General features: G+C 38.4%; 1 protein-coding gene across 1 annotated transcript in view; it reads right to left on the bottom strand.

Annotated features, from left to right (window-relative positions):
• Ctnna1 (catenin alpha 1) overlaps positions 1 to 16,025 on the bottom strand; it is a 130,504-nt gene that overhangs the window by 69,286 nt on the left and 45,193 nt on the right. Inside the window, exons 4-7 of the mRNA XM_090331440.1 lie at positions 14,495 to 14,661; positions 13,653 to 13,772; positions 6,127 to 6,396; positions 3,944 to 4,147 (exon numbers count right to left, since the gene is read on the bottom strand). Of these exons, the coding sequence (XP_090187566.1) occupies positions 3,944 to 4,147; positions 6,127 to 6,396; positions 13,653 to 13,772; positions 14,495 to 14,661 (761 nt within the window). The remainder of the gene's footprint in view (positions 1 to 3,943; positions 4,148 to 6,126; positions 6,397 to 13,652; positions 13,773 to 14,494; positions 14,662 to 16,025) is intronic.

Genomic DNA, 16,025 nt, shown 5'->3' on the forward strand with positions numbered 1-16,025 from the left:
GATGGGATATGGAAATCTGTTCTATGAGAAGTCAGAGATTAAAAGTTACAAGACATGTAAGCTTGGTTCCAGTAAGTTCTCCTATTAGAAAGATACATGCTCTAAAAAAGGAACAAACACACACACTAAGTAGCAGTTTATCACTTAACAGTAGTAAAGTCATGAGATTAAGAATTCCACCATGTGAAGTATGGGGCCCTCCAGAAGGTTTTTGTTTTTGTTTTTGTTTTTTTTTTTTAAGACAGTCAAGTAAACTTAGAGGAAATTCCAATACATAAGTGGAATAAGTTAACTATATTCAGAGAGAGAGATTAAACCATTAATCTGATGGCAAACTAAAAACTACTTCAGGTCTAAAATTTAATGTTTTCTTTTTAAGATAAGGCTTCATTATATAACCCAAACTAGTCTTAAACTCTCCATCCTCTTCAGTGTTAGGATTAACCTGGCTAATTACATTTTAATTTCAATCCACACACTTGCAAACCTTTAAAAATGAAACTCATGGAATATCATCTTTCTTTTTCTAGAACCATTGTACACTGAACAATTTTAGGATGACAAATCAGAAGCAAATGAAAATTAACCACAAAAACAACATTTCAAAGAAACCAGACAATCACTGTAAAACAAGGATCTGCTGAAGGGTCACAAAATGTATACTGTCTCATCTATTGAATTTTCATGATATGTCAATGTATGTTACATCAATATTTATTTTGTCCAATCTCAACAGTATGTTAACTATAGAGCCAAGACTAACACCTTACTACCTTCTTCAAACTTCTTCAAACTACAACATAAACAGGAACATTAAAGTTTGCCTACTACCTCCTGATTCTTGAAGCCTTTAAAAGGGAAACCGCATTCACCAGATGGATCTGATTTACTATATTCTGACCTAAGACCTCATTTTCACAAACTGCTTATTTCAAAGTGCCTTGACTTAATTTTTTTCTAAAAATGTCATCTGTATACCAAAAGATCTTCAGGAAGCAGAGCTAAGCCACCCACAGCCTTTATCCTATCTCTTCCCCTCCCAATAGAATACAAGGCCCTTAAGGGCCATATCTTAGGGAATTTTTTTCCTCCACTAATGCATCCTTACCACCATAAATATCCAAAATTATTCCTTTTAGTCATTCTTCCAAGTCGGCATGAGTTCATTAAGCAAGCTTTTACTGAATACTTCTAGTATTACTCTGAACTATAAAAGAATGCTTTAAATTAGTCTTCCAATAGTCTTGTTTCAGAAATTATATGGGTAAAGGAAACACAATTAACAAATCAGGAAAGTACACTATTAGGTGGGAAAATTCAAGCACCGAAGAAATAATGTAAGGAGATACAAGTTTGAGATGGGGAATAAGGTGAGCCTTGAAGAAAGAGTAGACTGGGCTACACAGCGGGAAGGGAAATTCAAGAATACATAACCACTCCCTACTGAAGCTTAGCTTGGTCTAAGCAGGCATGGATAGAGACCTTGAAGTAAAACAATGACGAATGAAATAAAATATCAAAGCAGCAGTTTGCTTATCACTTGTTTCTCTACCTCAGTAGCTCACTGGAAATGACCTAGAAATCTTTTAAATACTGATACCTAAACTTTGACCCTTGATTCCTATCTTAGTCTGAAATAAAACCTGAATGCATTAGGATTTTTAAACTTCCCTTGAGATTCTAATATGTATCCAAAGAATCACTCCCTTAAAAAAAAAACAAACAACCAGGCACTGTGGCTCTTACCTGTAATCCTAGCTACTCTGGAGGCTGAGGATCACAGTTCAAAGCCAGTCCGGACAAAAAAAGTACCTATGAATCTTATCTCCAAATGGGCTTGGCTCCATTTGGGTAAGGTGGCAGCCCTGAGCTGAAGAGCTCAGGGACAGCACCCAGGCCCAGGGGTAGGGCAGTAGCTTTGAGCTAAAGAGCACAGGGACAGCACCCAGGCCCAGGGGTAGGGCAGTAGCTTTGAGCTGAAGAGCTCAGGGACAGCACCCAGGCCCAGGGGTAGGGCAGTAGCTTTGAGCTGAAGAGCACAGGGACAGCACCCAGGCCAAGTTCATGGCCCATGACCCACAAAAAAAAAAAGAAATTTATAAAAGTGATTACATTAGCCAAGCACATTGCCTCTTATCCAAAAATCCCAGGTACCTGGAAGGCAGATATTGGAAAACTGAAGTTCAAGGCCTGTCCAAGCAAGAAGTTACCAAGGCTTCATCCTCCACAGCAACAAAAAGCTGGACACAGTGAGTTGCACTGTAATCCCAGCTAAATGGGAGGGATAAGGAGGGAGTCCACCTCTCCCTGGGCAAACAATCTGAGACACTACGTGGAAACAACTAAAACAAAAAAGACTGAAGGTGAAGCTCAAGTGGTAGAATGCCTGCAAAAGACCCTGACTTCAAACCTCACAAAGAAAAGTAAAAATAATAATGAGAATTCAGTGAAAGGAAAAAATGAAAACAGGTCTTTCCAGACCTCCACACTGGCTCTACAAAGGTCCACATAACCTGAGTTGATAGACTATCATTATTTATGCATTTTTTCCAACAGTAAAAAAAGTCAAAGTCAGCCTTATTTTTTTTTAATTAAGATAAAAATCTAACCATGAAACAAATCTTCCAGGAAGACTCTTGGATTTCTTTCCTTGTATACCATGCAATCTTACAGGTACTATGACAATACTCCAATTCTCCAATCTTTCAGGAACACATCTGTTCCAGAAAGGTGAAGTCAATGTTTCATTCCTCTGTACAAAACACTGCTTTACATGTTACACATACTCATTATGAAATTCAGTGACAAGCAAAAATGTCCCCTTGATTGTATGATTCGCAGAGGTTCTACAATGATTCTAAAACACTTCACAAATAAGCAAAACATAACATAAAATCTAAAGATCTATCCATAGGTGCTTCTGGGTCTTCACACTCTTTAACCTTTTTGAGTTTCTTTCATTGCCTTCCCCCTATGACCTCACTCCATTGCATCTTGACAAGACTGAGCCTGTTCACTTTATAAGTCAATAAAAAGGAAACTGAAGACTTACAATTTTAAAAGAAAATGCCTAAGCCTTGAGGTGAAGAGCTGAGGGGACAATGCCCAGGCCCAGAGTTCAAGCCTCATGACAAAGGAAGGAAGAGAGGGAGGGAGGGAGGGAGGGAGGGAGAGAGGGAGGGAGAGAAGGAGTGAGGGAGAGAGGGGGGAAATGAATTACATTTTAGCATTTCCTTCTGCTCAAACACAGATAAATACCAAGTTATAACAAAATTTTAGTGGTATAAAAGGTCATGGTCAGCCAGGTACAGTGGCTCACGCCTGTAATCCTACCTACTCAATAGGCTGAGATCTAAGGATCGAGGTTTAAAGCCAGCTGGGGCAATACAAAGCCAAGAAACTTATCTCCAATCAATCACTAGTAAACGGGAAGTGGGGCTGTGGCTCCAGGTAGGGTAGTAGCCTTGAGCTGGAGAGCTCAGGGACAGTGCCCAGGCCAGAGTTCAAGCCCCATGACCCCCCCCCACCCCGGCCAAAAAAAAGGTCATGGTCCCAGAGACAAAAGTCCATGAGACACTTATTTCCAGCTAACCACCAGAAAACTGGAAGTGGTGCTGATACATGTAGAAGTGAAGCATCATAATGGCTGAAAATATTTCAGAGCAAACAAAAAAGTTTATGTGTGTATATGTTAGTGCTCTACTACTCGAGCCACAGCACCACTTCCGGCTTTTTTCTATGTATGTGGTACTGAGGAATTGAACCCGGGTCTTTGCGCACACTGGGCAAGCACTCTACCACTAGGCTAAACTCCCAGCCCTCAATCTATGGTTTTTCTAATTTTGAAAGTTTAAAATACAGGCAGACAACGACACTCAGAAAACCATTTATCAATTCTTTGGACATAAGTAGCTTGGTTCAAAAAGACAGTTTTGAAACTCACATTGCCCATGTACTCAGAGAGCAGGTCCTGCAGGGCCTGGCGAACAGCATTGCACTCTGCTACAATTCGCTCACGCCGGTCATCACGTGTGCAGGATGAGTCGGCCATCAGGGCAGCTCCACTAATGATGCTTTCCAGACGTTCCTCCAGGGAAGGCCTAAAACGTTCCTCGCTGAAGCTCAAGGGGTCCACAATAATTTGTTTCTGAAAAGTGTTACAAGTGTTAATGCTCATTTTTTAGTCCTCCATTATTTAACAAGGCATATATAGCCCAATTAGGAACATTAAGATTTCATTCCCACACCTAACTGAAAAGTATCCTTCTTGGTAGATGAAGGGACATTTCATGTAAGCTGGACTATGACAAACAGCCTGGGTAAGGTATGACACCAAAAGACAAACACAAATGTATCGTGTTCGTATTACTTACTCTAAACATCTAAAGGTCAATATATACATAACTAATTCAAATTATCAAGTGAGAATTATAAAGAAATTATTTTTAAGTACTGATTTCTATCCTCAAAGTTTCAGGAAAAAATGTACTTAACATAATTTCCACCCATTTTCCCCATCCTTTATATCTCCTCAAGATTTATAAACAATTTAGTCTCAAATTTATCCTATTAAATCTAAATCAGAAACTTTCTTTTCCTTAAGAGATTGTTAGTATTTTCTAGGAATAATCGATTCCATACAGGACTCTTACTGGGGCAATAGTAACTCAGGAAAACTAAATCCTTTGTGGGCGGGGAGTTTGGCCTAGTGGTAGAGTGCTTGCCTAACATGCACAAAGACCCAGTACCACATACATAGAAAAAAGCCAGAAGTGGTGCTGATGCTCAAGTGGTAGAGCTCTAGCCCTGAGAAAGTCCAAGCACAGTGCTCAAGCCCTGAGCTCAAACCTAGGACTGGCACAAAAATAAATAAATAGTTTGTTTCCTTTTCCTTCCTGACTTCACTTAAATGCCATGGATAAATGAGGTCCGATCATCATTCTTATTGAGAAATGTCTGTGCAAATACATTTACGTTTCTTCGTATTTACTGCCAGTACTGAGGTTTGACGTAGTACTCGTATTTGCTAGGCAGGTACTCTAGGTCCTTGACCAAAATCCTCAACAACAACAATGAACTTACTAAAAGAAAAATCTTAAAGTGCTTCCATCTACTGGAAGCCATGAAGCACTGTAGGTAGGAATGAAAAGCAAATCCCAGGGACTGGGAGTTTAGCCTAGTGGTAGAGTGCTTGCCGAGTATGCACGAAGACCCGGGTTCGATTCCTCAGTATCACATACATAGAAAAAGCGATACTGTGGCTCAAGTGGTTAGAGCCTTAGCCTTGAGAAAGCCCAAGGATAGGTCTCAGGCCCTAAGTTCAGTCCCCAGGACTGGCAAAAGAATAAATAAAAGTTCCACCAAAATTAATATGCATACATGACAGTGTGAGCAATGATGCTTTGGGGCATCCTCTATAAAAGGTAATGATTGGGCCAGAAGTGTGGCCTAGTGGTAGGGTACTTGCGTAAGCATGCACAAAGGCCTGGGTTCGATTCCTTGGTATCACATACACACACAAAGTCAGAAGTGGCACGGTGGCTCAAGTGGCACAGCGTTCACTTTGAGCAAAAAAGTGTCCAAGGAAAATGCCCAGGCCCTGAGATCAAGCCCCAGGACTGGGGGAAAAAAAAATTAAAAGGAAATATAGTAGTAAGCTAGGAAAATATTTTAACTTGAAATCAGCTCCTATTTTGTGTTCATGATTCAAAGTAAACCAGTAAGAAGAAAAGTGTATCCACGCAAATAAGCAAAATTACAATGACAGCAGTTAGTATGATTTGTCAGAATCTTCTACTAGATCCTGAGCTCTTAGAGAATATCCACTTAAAACACTTGGCATACAATTTGTTTCTGTATACTCCCATAGCTTCACCATCTTCCAGGCAAAATAACATGAGCAAGACTCAACCTCTTAATAAAGAACAACCTTGTAGGAAATATAAATCCAGAAGTTCAACTCAAGATAAAAGATAAATGCTTTTATCTACTAGGATCAAGTTAAGTACTGATTTCCTAGTAATTTCTTTCAATTTAGTAAAAAAAAATCAGCTTTCATTAAGAAGCCCTGATCACATCCTCAGAAACCTGTGAGGAGCCTAAAGTTCCCTCCCAAGTATAACTTACATCAAAGTTGTTGAGAGCATATGCCAGTTCTCCTCCACCACTTCCTTGGTGCTGAGAGGCATCATCTGATGTGGTAGCCTGGGCTGCATTAGAAATGCCTGTGACTGCCTGTTGCAGCTGCTTGTATATCAAATCTCGGTTGGCCTTATAGGCAGCAACATCAGGGTGCTGTAGGCATGCCTGGGATGCAGTATAGAGGATTGGAACATTTTTCTGCAGGATTCCTCTAGCTGCAGCCATCTGATCACGATGGCCCACATCTTTCAGTTCCTGTAAAAGTAAAATAAACTGAAATTCTCTAGAAGGGTTCCGTTGTAATCAAATTATGTCTATTAACAACATGGTTTGTTAATCACAAAGCAAATAGTTTAATAGGTGGACTGAGCTACAAAATCACACACACAAACCTGGATTTAAGTACTTCCTAGTCTACTTTTTTTAACTATTATAATTTTATAATATTACTCTGTATTCAGTTTCTCTAGTAAAACAAAGTATTTTGAGGAAAAAATAGAATAAACACAAAACTCCTAGCATTAAAAACACAAGCATGAATTGTTGAGTATCTTGATTATAACTATATATAAATATATGAGCCTGTTCCAACAAAAACAAAGACTGTACAAACTTTAAGAGTATGGGGATTGCCAGGTACTCAGTGGCTCACACCTGTAATCCTAGTTACTCAGGAGCTGAGATCTGAGAGTTGCGGTTAAAAGCCAGCCCAGGCAAGAAACTCTGTGAAGACTCCTATTTCCAATTAACCCACTAGAAAACTTAAGTAGCTCAAGTGGGAGTACTAGACTTGAGCACAAAGAGGTTCAGAGACAGCACCTGGGCCTGAGTTCAAGCCCCGTACTGGCACCAAAGGGGGGAGGGGAAATAGCATGAGGATTAAGTCACATAGATTACATTTCATGAAATTTAGGACATGATATCATATGTATGTATGAATTATGAAAACTAGAAGGCAGATATTCTCATAAGTATACAACACTCCATTCCCTTTTCCAACCCAAAAGACCACCTTAAAACATTTTCATTCCACATTAAAATTAATCAATTCACAGGTTATAAATCTGTAAGTTGGGGCTTATGTAGTTTATGATTTCCATAATAATGTTTGTACAGACGTAGTCTTTCTTCATTTCCTCTAACCTATAACTATATATTTAAAAAGACTTATGGTTCTTCACATCATTTCAAGTAGTGCCAATAACATGGTGGGATGGACAGAGACAAATAAGGAATACAAATAATATCCCAATTTGAGAAAGGGACAATTATGATATCTCACTGTTACTGAAATTCCTTAGAGAGCAAGAAAAAATATTAAGTTTTGATAAATGTGAATCATCACCCAGAGGAGCAGTTTGGATGTTAACTTTTAACCACTAGATACACATCTAGAGTGGAATGTACTGAGTTCAAATTCTACACAACATTTCATGTGATCATAGAATTTCAAATACTAATGTCATCAACTGAATGTTCAAGTTCTTTAAAATAAGTATTGTATGTGTAAACAATAGGAGAACTGAATAATCCAAAAAAGCCAAGTTAGTTAATGGTCTGAAGGTATTGGCCTCGAGACAACAAACCAGTTTTGTTTTTCTGAAACTTCATCGCAGTGTTTATTTCATCTCATTCAAACCTTGTATAATATGACAGCTTACAGTTCCTCCTAGACTTCATTGCTCATTTGAAACCCGAATGTTCAAGTAACAGTTCACAGCACTCAAGATGCCCTATAGCAATAAGCTAAATATTTAGAACAGGACCCTGTGGACTCAGAGAATGAATGATCCTTTCAAAGCTCATGTTATATGAGAAGGAGTTATAGCTAACACTGCTAAATTCCTGGTACATCTGTTTTATGGGGCATTTTCTAAATGTGTCACTCAGAAATTCACAATCTAAGTCTTCCATGAAGCTCTTTATCTTAAGTGTTTATAGTTTAGTTAATGCTTTGTTTGATCCACATTGGCATTTTTTTTCTACTTATAACCTAGGTCAATACAGCTTATTAGAAAGGTTACTCAAGATATTCATGGCCATCTAAAGTTAATAGGTGCCAGGATGCATATTCAATACCTACTTTCCTAAGACACTGCTTGATCTAATATAACGAGCTTCTACTTTTTTTTTCTCTTTTTCTGGGTGGAGGACCAGTCCTGAGGCTTGAACTCAGGAACTGGTTAATGTCCTTTGGGTTTTCTCAACGCTAGTACTCTACCACTTGAACCACAGCACCATTTATAGTTTTTTCTGTGGTACCCAGGAAATTGAACCCAGGGCTTTCTGCATGCTAAGCAAACATTCTACATTAGGCCACACTACTGGCCAAACTTCTACTTTTCTAAAGACTACCTAGACTATTTCCTATTTTCAAAGTAGGAGCCTATATATGCATTTAGGGAAATGGATACCATTTCAAGATTCAACTTACAAGGGGGTTATGGCTAACTACGCTTTGTAGCTGTTGTAAATGCTTTGTATTGCAGCTTTTAAATGTCCTACCCTCTCTGTAAGATATCAGAAATAGATTCCTATTTGCCAAGTTGGGAGATAAATTCTAATTCATGATGAAAATGTCATTTATCCCTGCTAAAGTATTCTATTTTCTCTTTTTAGAACTGCTTTTAAACAGAAACTAGAATTTTGTTAAGAAAATGAACACTACAATAGGCATCACTAGTATAAAAGTTGATAAAGTATTCTTGTAGCTGGAGATTCAACGGTAGAGCACCAGTCATTACTAATCAAACCAGCAAGAGTGCAATGTACTGAGTTCGAGTTCTAGTACATGTATATATACACATACGCATACACACACACACACAGAGTATTCTCTCCAAGATATAATAATATGGATAAGTAATCCAGATTACTGAGAAAAGTGAGCTGTTAAGCAATGTAACTGATTAATTCTTTGATTTCTCAACTTCACTAGTCTGGGTTAGAATTCAAGCATCCTGGAACAGCCAAATAAAAAGAGGAAAGAACTGCTTTTCATGTAATTTAAACTACCCATCCAAATAAACCCCTAATTTCTTTCTTTCTCTCTTTTTTTTCCTTCCGTGGGTCATGGAGCTTGAACTTGGCCTAGGTGCTGTCCCTGAGCTCTTCAGCTTAAGGCTACCCCCCTTCCCCTGGGCCTGGGCACTGTCCCTGGGTTCTACAGCTCAAGGCTATCACCCTACCCTTGAGCCACGCCCCACTTCCCATTTTCTAGAGGTTGATTGGAGGTAAGAGTCTCAGGCCCTTTTGTGCCTGGTCTGGTTTTGAACCTTGATCCTCAGATTTCAACGTCCTGAGTAGCTAGGATTACAGGTGTGAGCCACTGCGCCCAGTCAAAAGCTAATTTCTAAGTACTTTATAACACTAATTTATCCAAAAACTAGAAATTCAAGTCAAAGTTTTCTTGCTTTTCTTTTAACAATATATTATAGTGACAAAGATTCGACCAGGTATCTTTATTCTAAATAACTACTTAAGTAGCCCTTGAAAAACCCAACCTGTTTAGATATTTTACAATGACAATACTTTTAGCAATATGACCATTCAAGTCAGAAAAATTATCATACAAGTTAGTTTATAGACTAGCTTAGAATTAAAAAGGGTTGAAGTACTTCCAAATATCTCAACAAACTCTCTTTACGAGGGTAGGTTGAATTTGAACATTAAAGCACCCTAGAACGTTAGGGGCCAAAAATGACAGTCGTAAGGCTGAGGTACTCCTTACAAAAACCAGGCCGACTCCTATCTGTGACATCATCTTTACTCTTTCCTATAGTTTGAATACATCTTTTCACCTTACATGTTGTAAACAATCCCCAAAGTCCTATGTTAATGAAACTCAGAGAAAGCAGCTTTGGAAAGTAATCAGGACTGAAAGATTGTGAAGGTAGGACTCCCACAATATTGGTTTTATAGAAAGACAGAGACCTGTCCTGCTAAGCTATACCTTCTGCCATGTTACAATGCAGTAACAATTCATTATATACTGACAATATATTAAAACCTAGTTATTGTATGTCCTAGCCCCCAGAATCATGAGTACAATAAATATCTATTCTTTATAATCTATTCAGCCTGAAGTATTCAGTTACCAAACCAGAAAATGAACTAAGACATCCTTATAATTAAGAGACTGAAGGCTAAGAAGAACTCAGGGACAGCACCCAGCCCAGAGTGCAAGCCCCATGACCAACCAAAAAAAAAATTAATTTGTGATCAATTTTATAGTATCTACCTTATTGTATTTTGTAAAGATTAGGTCACATTTACATTTATAAAGGACTCAAAATAGCACTTAGAGCATAATAAAATGCTTGGTTATATTTTCAGTGACATCATGGTGACCAATACACCATATCCTGGACCTTATGGGGTTTTTCTTAATGGACAGCTGCTATTAAATTATACAAGAGCAAGCCAGTAGCCAGTGGCTCATCTTAGCCTGTATCTTAGCTACTCAGGAGGTTGAGATCTGAGAATTACAGTTCAAAGCAGCCCAGGCACGACAGTCCATGAAACTCTCATCTCCAATTAACCACCAAAAAACTGGAAATGGTGCTGTGGCTCAAGTGGTAGAATGATAACCTTCAGCTGAAGAACTCGGAGACAGTGCTCAGGCTGAGTTCAAGCCCCACGACCAACCACCCTCCCCGCCAAAAAAAGCATATATAAGAGCTACTCAGCCAATCCATGTATTATACCTACATACTAGTTTTTATAGGATACGCCCTTTTCTGGAATAGGGTTAAGAAAAATGAGGTACTCAATGATAACATTATGTTTTATTTTGGTTTTGGTTAGTCCTGGGGTCTGAACTTGGACTGAGCACTGTCTTTGAGCTTTCCTCAAGGCTAGCGCTCTATCATTTGAGCCACAACACCACTTCAGCTTTTTTATGTAAGTGGTACAGAGGGATGGAACCAGGGTCGTCTTCATGCATGCTAGGCAAACATTCTACCAATAGGCCAAACTCCCAGACCCTGAGTACGTTATTATGTAACATGCCTGAAGAGAAAAAAACTCTCAAGTGAAAACAGACTAAACATACAACAGTGGAAGAATTCTGCCAGAAAACACACACATGGGAAAATATGACTAGCTACTGAAGGAAAACAGTTGGCAGTAGCCATATGAAGCTGAGTGCAAAAGTACCCAGAATGAAATTTCCAACAGGGTGAAATGACTAGAAGCTTTAATTTCCAACAAAAAGCACTAGCTCATTACTATGAGCTACCCAAAAACAAAGAAATTACAAAAGGCCATTTTGTGAACATTGTGTACACAGGAGCCCACAATCAGCCTACAGAATTGATTTTCTTGTAGGAGAATAATGCTAAATATTCGAAAATTAGGCAAATTAAGCCTGCGGATACAGCTCAGTGGTAGATCACTTGCTTAGTGTGTCTAAGGCCCATGGTTCAATTTCCAGAACCATGGAAAAAAATAAAGAAAACAGAACTGAGCAAACTATCATAAATGACCATGACTTAAGAAAATGGGAACTTGTATTACTGAAAATCTCAATAGAAATCAATAGAAATAATTGAAAGATGGTTTAGGGATTATTAAAACAGTATAGCCAGGGCCGGGAGTTTGGCCTAGTGGTAGAGTTCTTGCCTAGCATGCACGAAGACCAGAGTTCGATTCCTCGGTACCAGATACGTAGCAAAAAGCAAAAGCCAGAAGTGGTGCTGTGGCTCAAGTGGTAGAGCCCTAGCCTTGAGAAAATCCAGGGACCATGCTCAGGCCCTGAGCCCAAGCCCAGGACTGGCAAAAAAACAAAACAAAACAAACAAAAAAAACCAGTATAGCCAAAGTACAGAGAAACCACAAGGTTTTAATCCTTTAGACCTGAACAAACAAGAAGCAACCCAGGCAGCAAGGTGGTGGAAAGTGCTGTGCCATTTAGCTATCTAGGACAACCAACAGGCCTGGGTAGAATACTCCAGTTTCACTTCTAAACTCCTTGCATATGAATAGGGAAAACAGAGGGACAAAATGACAATCCAGCATGCATGAAAATACAAATAGGCAGGGCCAGGAGTTTGATCTAGTGGTAGGGCTTTCCTACCACACACAAAGCCCTGGGTTCAGTTCCTCCATACCACATATACAGTAAAAGCCAGAAGTGGTACTGTGGCTCAAGTGGTAGAGCATTAGCCTTGAGAAAGCCCTAGGACAGTGGTCAAGCCCTGAGTTCAAGCCCCAGAGTGGAGGGGGGACCCCCACAAATAGGCAATTACATGTTTCTTATGGCATTTTATTTCAGAAATGTTTGACACCTATTATTATTGTCAGGTGTGCTGAAGATTGTAGTTCTGAAAATTCCCAGAATTTAGATCCTTTGATGAAAGGATTAACAACCAACCCTTCTAACCTAACTTAGGTGTATACATGTTGTATGTATATTTTCAAAGAACAACCTTAAGTTACTGAAGGAATTTAATTCTGACCCTTAAAAAAAAAAAAAAAAGAAAAGAAAGCCTTCATTGTTCAGTTCTGAATTTGTGCTTCTATGCACTGTATGTACCATAAAGTATCCAAACTGACATATAACAAGTCAGCTTTTGGGAAACTGTTTCAAAGTAAGAATTAAAAGCATATGGGAACTGGGTGCAGTGGCTCACACCTGGTTATTCAAAATTCAGAAGTTGTATAAAGACTGAATGGCAATGTATGTGTTGCTGAAAAATACACACCTAAAACCCGCAGCATTCGAAAGGAAGAGCTTCAGCTCTGCGCAGTGGCTCACACCTCTAATCTTAGCTACTCAGGAGACTGAGATCTGAGGATCAAGGTTCAAAGCCAGCCAGGGCACAAAAGGACCTGAGACTCCCATCTCCAATTACCCTCTAGAAAAAATGGAAAGTGGGGCTTGGCTCAAGATAGGGCAGCAGCCTTGAACTGAAAAGCTCAGGGAAAGTGCCCAGGCCAAGTTCAAGCCCCATGACGCACCAAAAAAAAAAAAAAAGGAAGTGCTTCAAAGTAATCCAATAGCTAAAAAACAAACAAAAAAAACAATGGCAAAAAACATCAGCGGGCTTAGAGAAATAACACTATTCCACATGCCCCCCAAAATATTACTGGAATGATCAGTAATAACCACATAAAGAGTGACAAAACATGGGGTTGGGGAAGAGATACTTTTTGTTAGAGATAATTCAAATATCTTTTTAACTGATTTCAGTTTTTAAAAAAAATCTCAATCAAATTATATCAGTAACCCAAATTAACCCTTGAAAATACATGCACACATGCACATACACACACACGTACGCACACACATATCTGTATTATCTCTCCAGACATTATCTTCATTGAAAATTATCAAACTACTTAAACTTTCCACAAGAATTAAAATAAGTACATAATATGAATATAATTTAGTGTCTTTGTTAACACCACAATGTTCAAAACATACTTCTTAATGTTTAAATTGAAATACTGTCAGAATACAAGCAATTATTTTCCACAAAATTATGAAGTATAAAATATCCAAATTATACCTGTTGTCTTTTAGCTGCCATAATGTTCAACTTATCCACTTCAGGTTTCAAGGCTTTGTATTGTATTCCTAAGTCTTGTTCATTACCAGCATTCCTCAATTTCAGGATACCATCTTCCACCTATAAAATAAAATCCCGCAAAACAAAAATTCTGAACCATACAAATCTGTAAAGATGATGGAGTGCCTTAGGATATTTTTATTCCTTTTAGCAGACTGTCATAAAATAATCCAAACTCAAATCTCTTGAGTTGGTCAAGCCTGCATACTGCCTAGGTAAGGTAGTTTACAGGAACTGAGCTTCTAATTATAAGTATTAGCCTCTATAAGTAGACAATATATATTGTTTGCTCAATCTGAGAACTCTATCACTACAAGAAATGTCTAATGAATAATCTATAAAAAGAAGAGTCAAAACTATTTGCTACAACTTTTTCATTAGAACCAGGACAAGACTGGATCATCAGTAGAAATTAATCAAAAACAATCCTGGTTCATTTGGATAAGCCTAGTGCAAAACCAAACCAAATGCTAAGGAATGGTAAATGAAGTATGTCTAACATCAGCCTACTGATATAAAAAAAAACAAATTACAAGGACAGGCGCTATTTGCTCACACCTGTAATCCTTGCTACTCAGGAAACTGAGGATCACTAGTTCAGAGTCAGCCCAAGCAGAAAAGTCCATCAGACTTACAGCAACAATTAACCAGCAAAAAGCTGGAAGTGGGGGTAGGACTCAAGTGTCCACCCTGAGTGAAAAGGCCAAGTAAGAATATGAAGTTCTGAGTTCAAGCTGTAATACTGGAACAACAACAAATTATAGACATAAGTTCATACTTACAACTTTCAGCTGAACAAGTAATTTGTAGACATCTGCCATGTCAGCCAGAATAAGAAGCCGGGTAACAGCAGAAAGCAAAGCTCGAGCTGCCCGAACCATGTTGCCTCGCTTAACGGAAGAACAGGGATCATCTGCAAACTCTCCTGCAGCACTCTTCATCAAATCTCCTGTTTTAAAAGATTTTAAAAATTAAACACAGATTTCAGCAGGAATTAACCCAAATATGGATGTAATTTTAATAGAGAAAAACAGTTCAAATTCTGTATAGGTTTACTTTAAGGATCTTCATGCTTGTTTTACATTTGCCTTGTTTTATAATCGTCACTTAAGCAAGTATCTTCATATATAATGTTAGTAGAAATGTAATACCCAGAAAGCAACTTGGTATGATAAAGATGTTAAAAATGTATTTGGTTATCTGAAATTGGATAGGGAACGGGGGAAAACAAGATGAGGGGTGGGGCAGGGGGGGAAGGGAAATGGGGACCAAGACATGTGAAAGGGTATCAATGTATGGGAATTAATGCACCATTTATCTAGCAAATATCATGTAACCCTTCTATTAACTACAATAAAAAATATATATATAAAAAAATGGTTCTTCTGAAACTAATCCCCTCCAAACCCAACAAACCAATCACTAAATGGGCAAAGGAACTAAAGAGACTTATCAGAGGAAGATGTAAAAATGGCAAAGAAACATATGAGAAAATGCTCATCATCCATGGTCATGAAGGACACACAAATAAAAACAACCCTAAGATACCACCTAACCCCAATCAGGATGGCCAATATTCTGAACTCAAGACAACAACAAATGCTGGAGGAGATGTGGAGAAAGAGGAATCCTACTGCACTGCTGGTGGGAATGTGAACTAGTTCAGCCACTCTGGAAGGCAGCTTGAGGTTCCTCAAAAAATGAAAAATAGACCTTCCTTACCATACCACTCCTGGGCATCTACCCTGAGCATCATAACTCAGGATATGATAAGGACACCTGCTCAGCTATGTTCATCTCTGCACTATTCACAACAGCCAAGCAATGGAAACAACCCAGATGCCCCACTACAGATGAATGAATACAAAGAATGTGGTACATATATACAATGGAATTCTACATAGCCAACAGACAAGATAAAATAACGGCACTCGCTGGGAAGTGGATGAAACTAGAGCAAATCAAGTTGAGTGAGATAAGCCAAGAACAAAGGAACAAAAGGCACTTGGTCTCCTTGATATGTGATATGAGATCCAAACAGTACAAGAGTGATGACTCAATACTCGGAAACTCAAGGTCACTGACATCATTTTGGAAAGATAACTATACAGACATATAAATCTATTATGGGTTATATATTCTATAGACACGATATACTATATATAGATCATTATATATCTATGACATACAAACTCTCAGCTTAATTTAAATTTTGTTCTTAAATTTATGTGCCAGTGATTGCATATAGATTCCATTCTTAAATACTTGTTCAAGTTGACATTTGAAATGTTAAAAAATCAGTGTTAATAAAAT

This window comes from Megascapheus bottae, chromosome 4 (genome assembly GCF_031878675.1).
Source record: "Megascapheus bottae isolate mThoBot1 chromosome 4, mThoBot2.hap1, whole genome shotgun sequence".
NCBI classification, from domain to species: domain Eukaryota; kingdom Metazoa; phylum Chordata; class Mammalia; order Rodentia; family Geomyidae; genus Megascapheus; species Megascapheus bottae.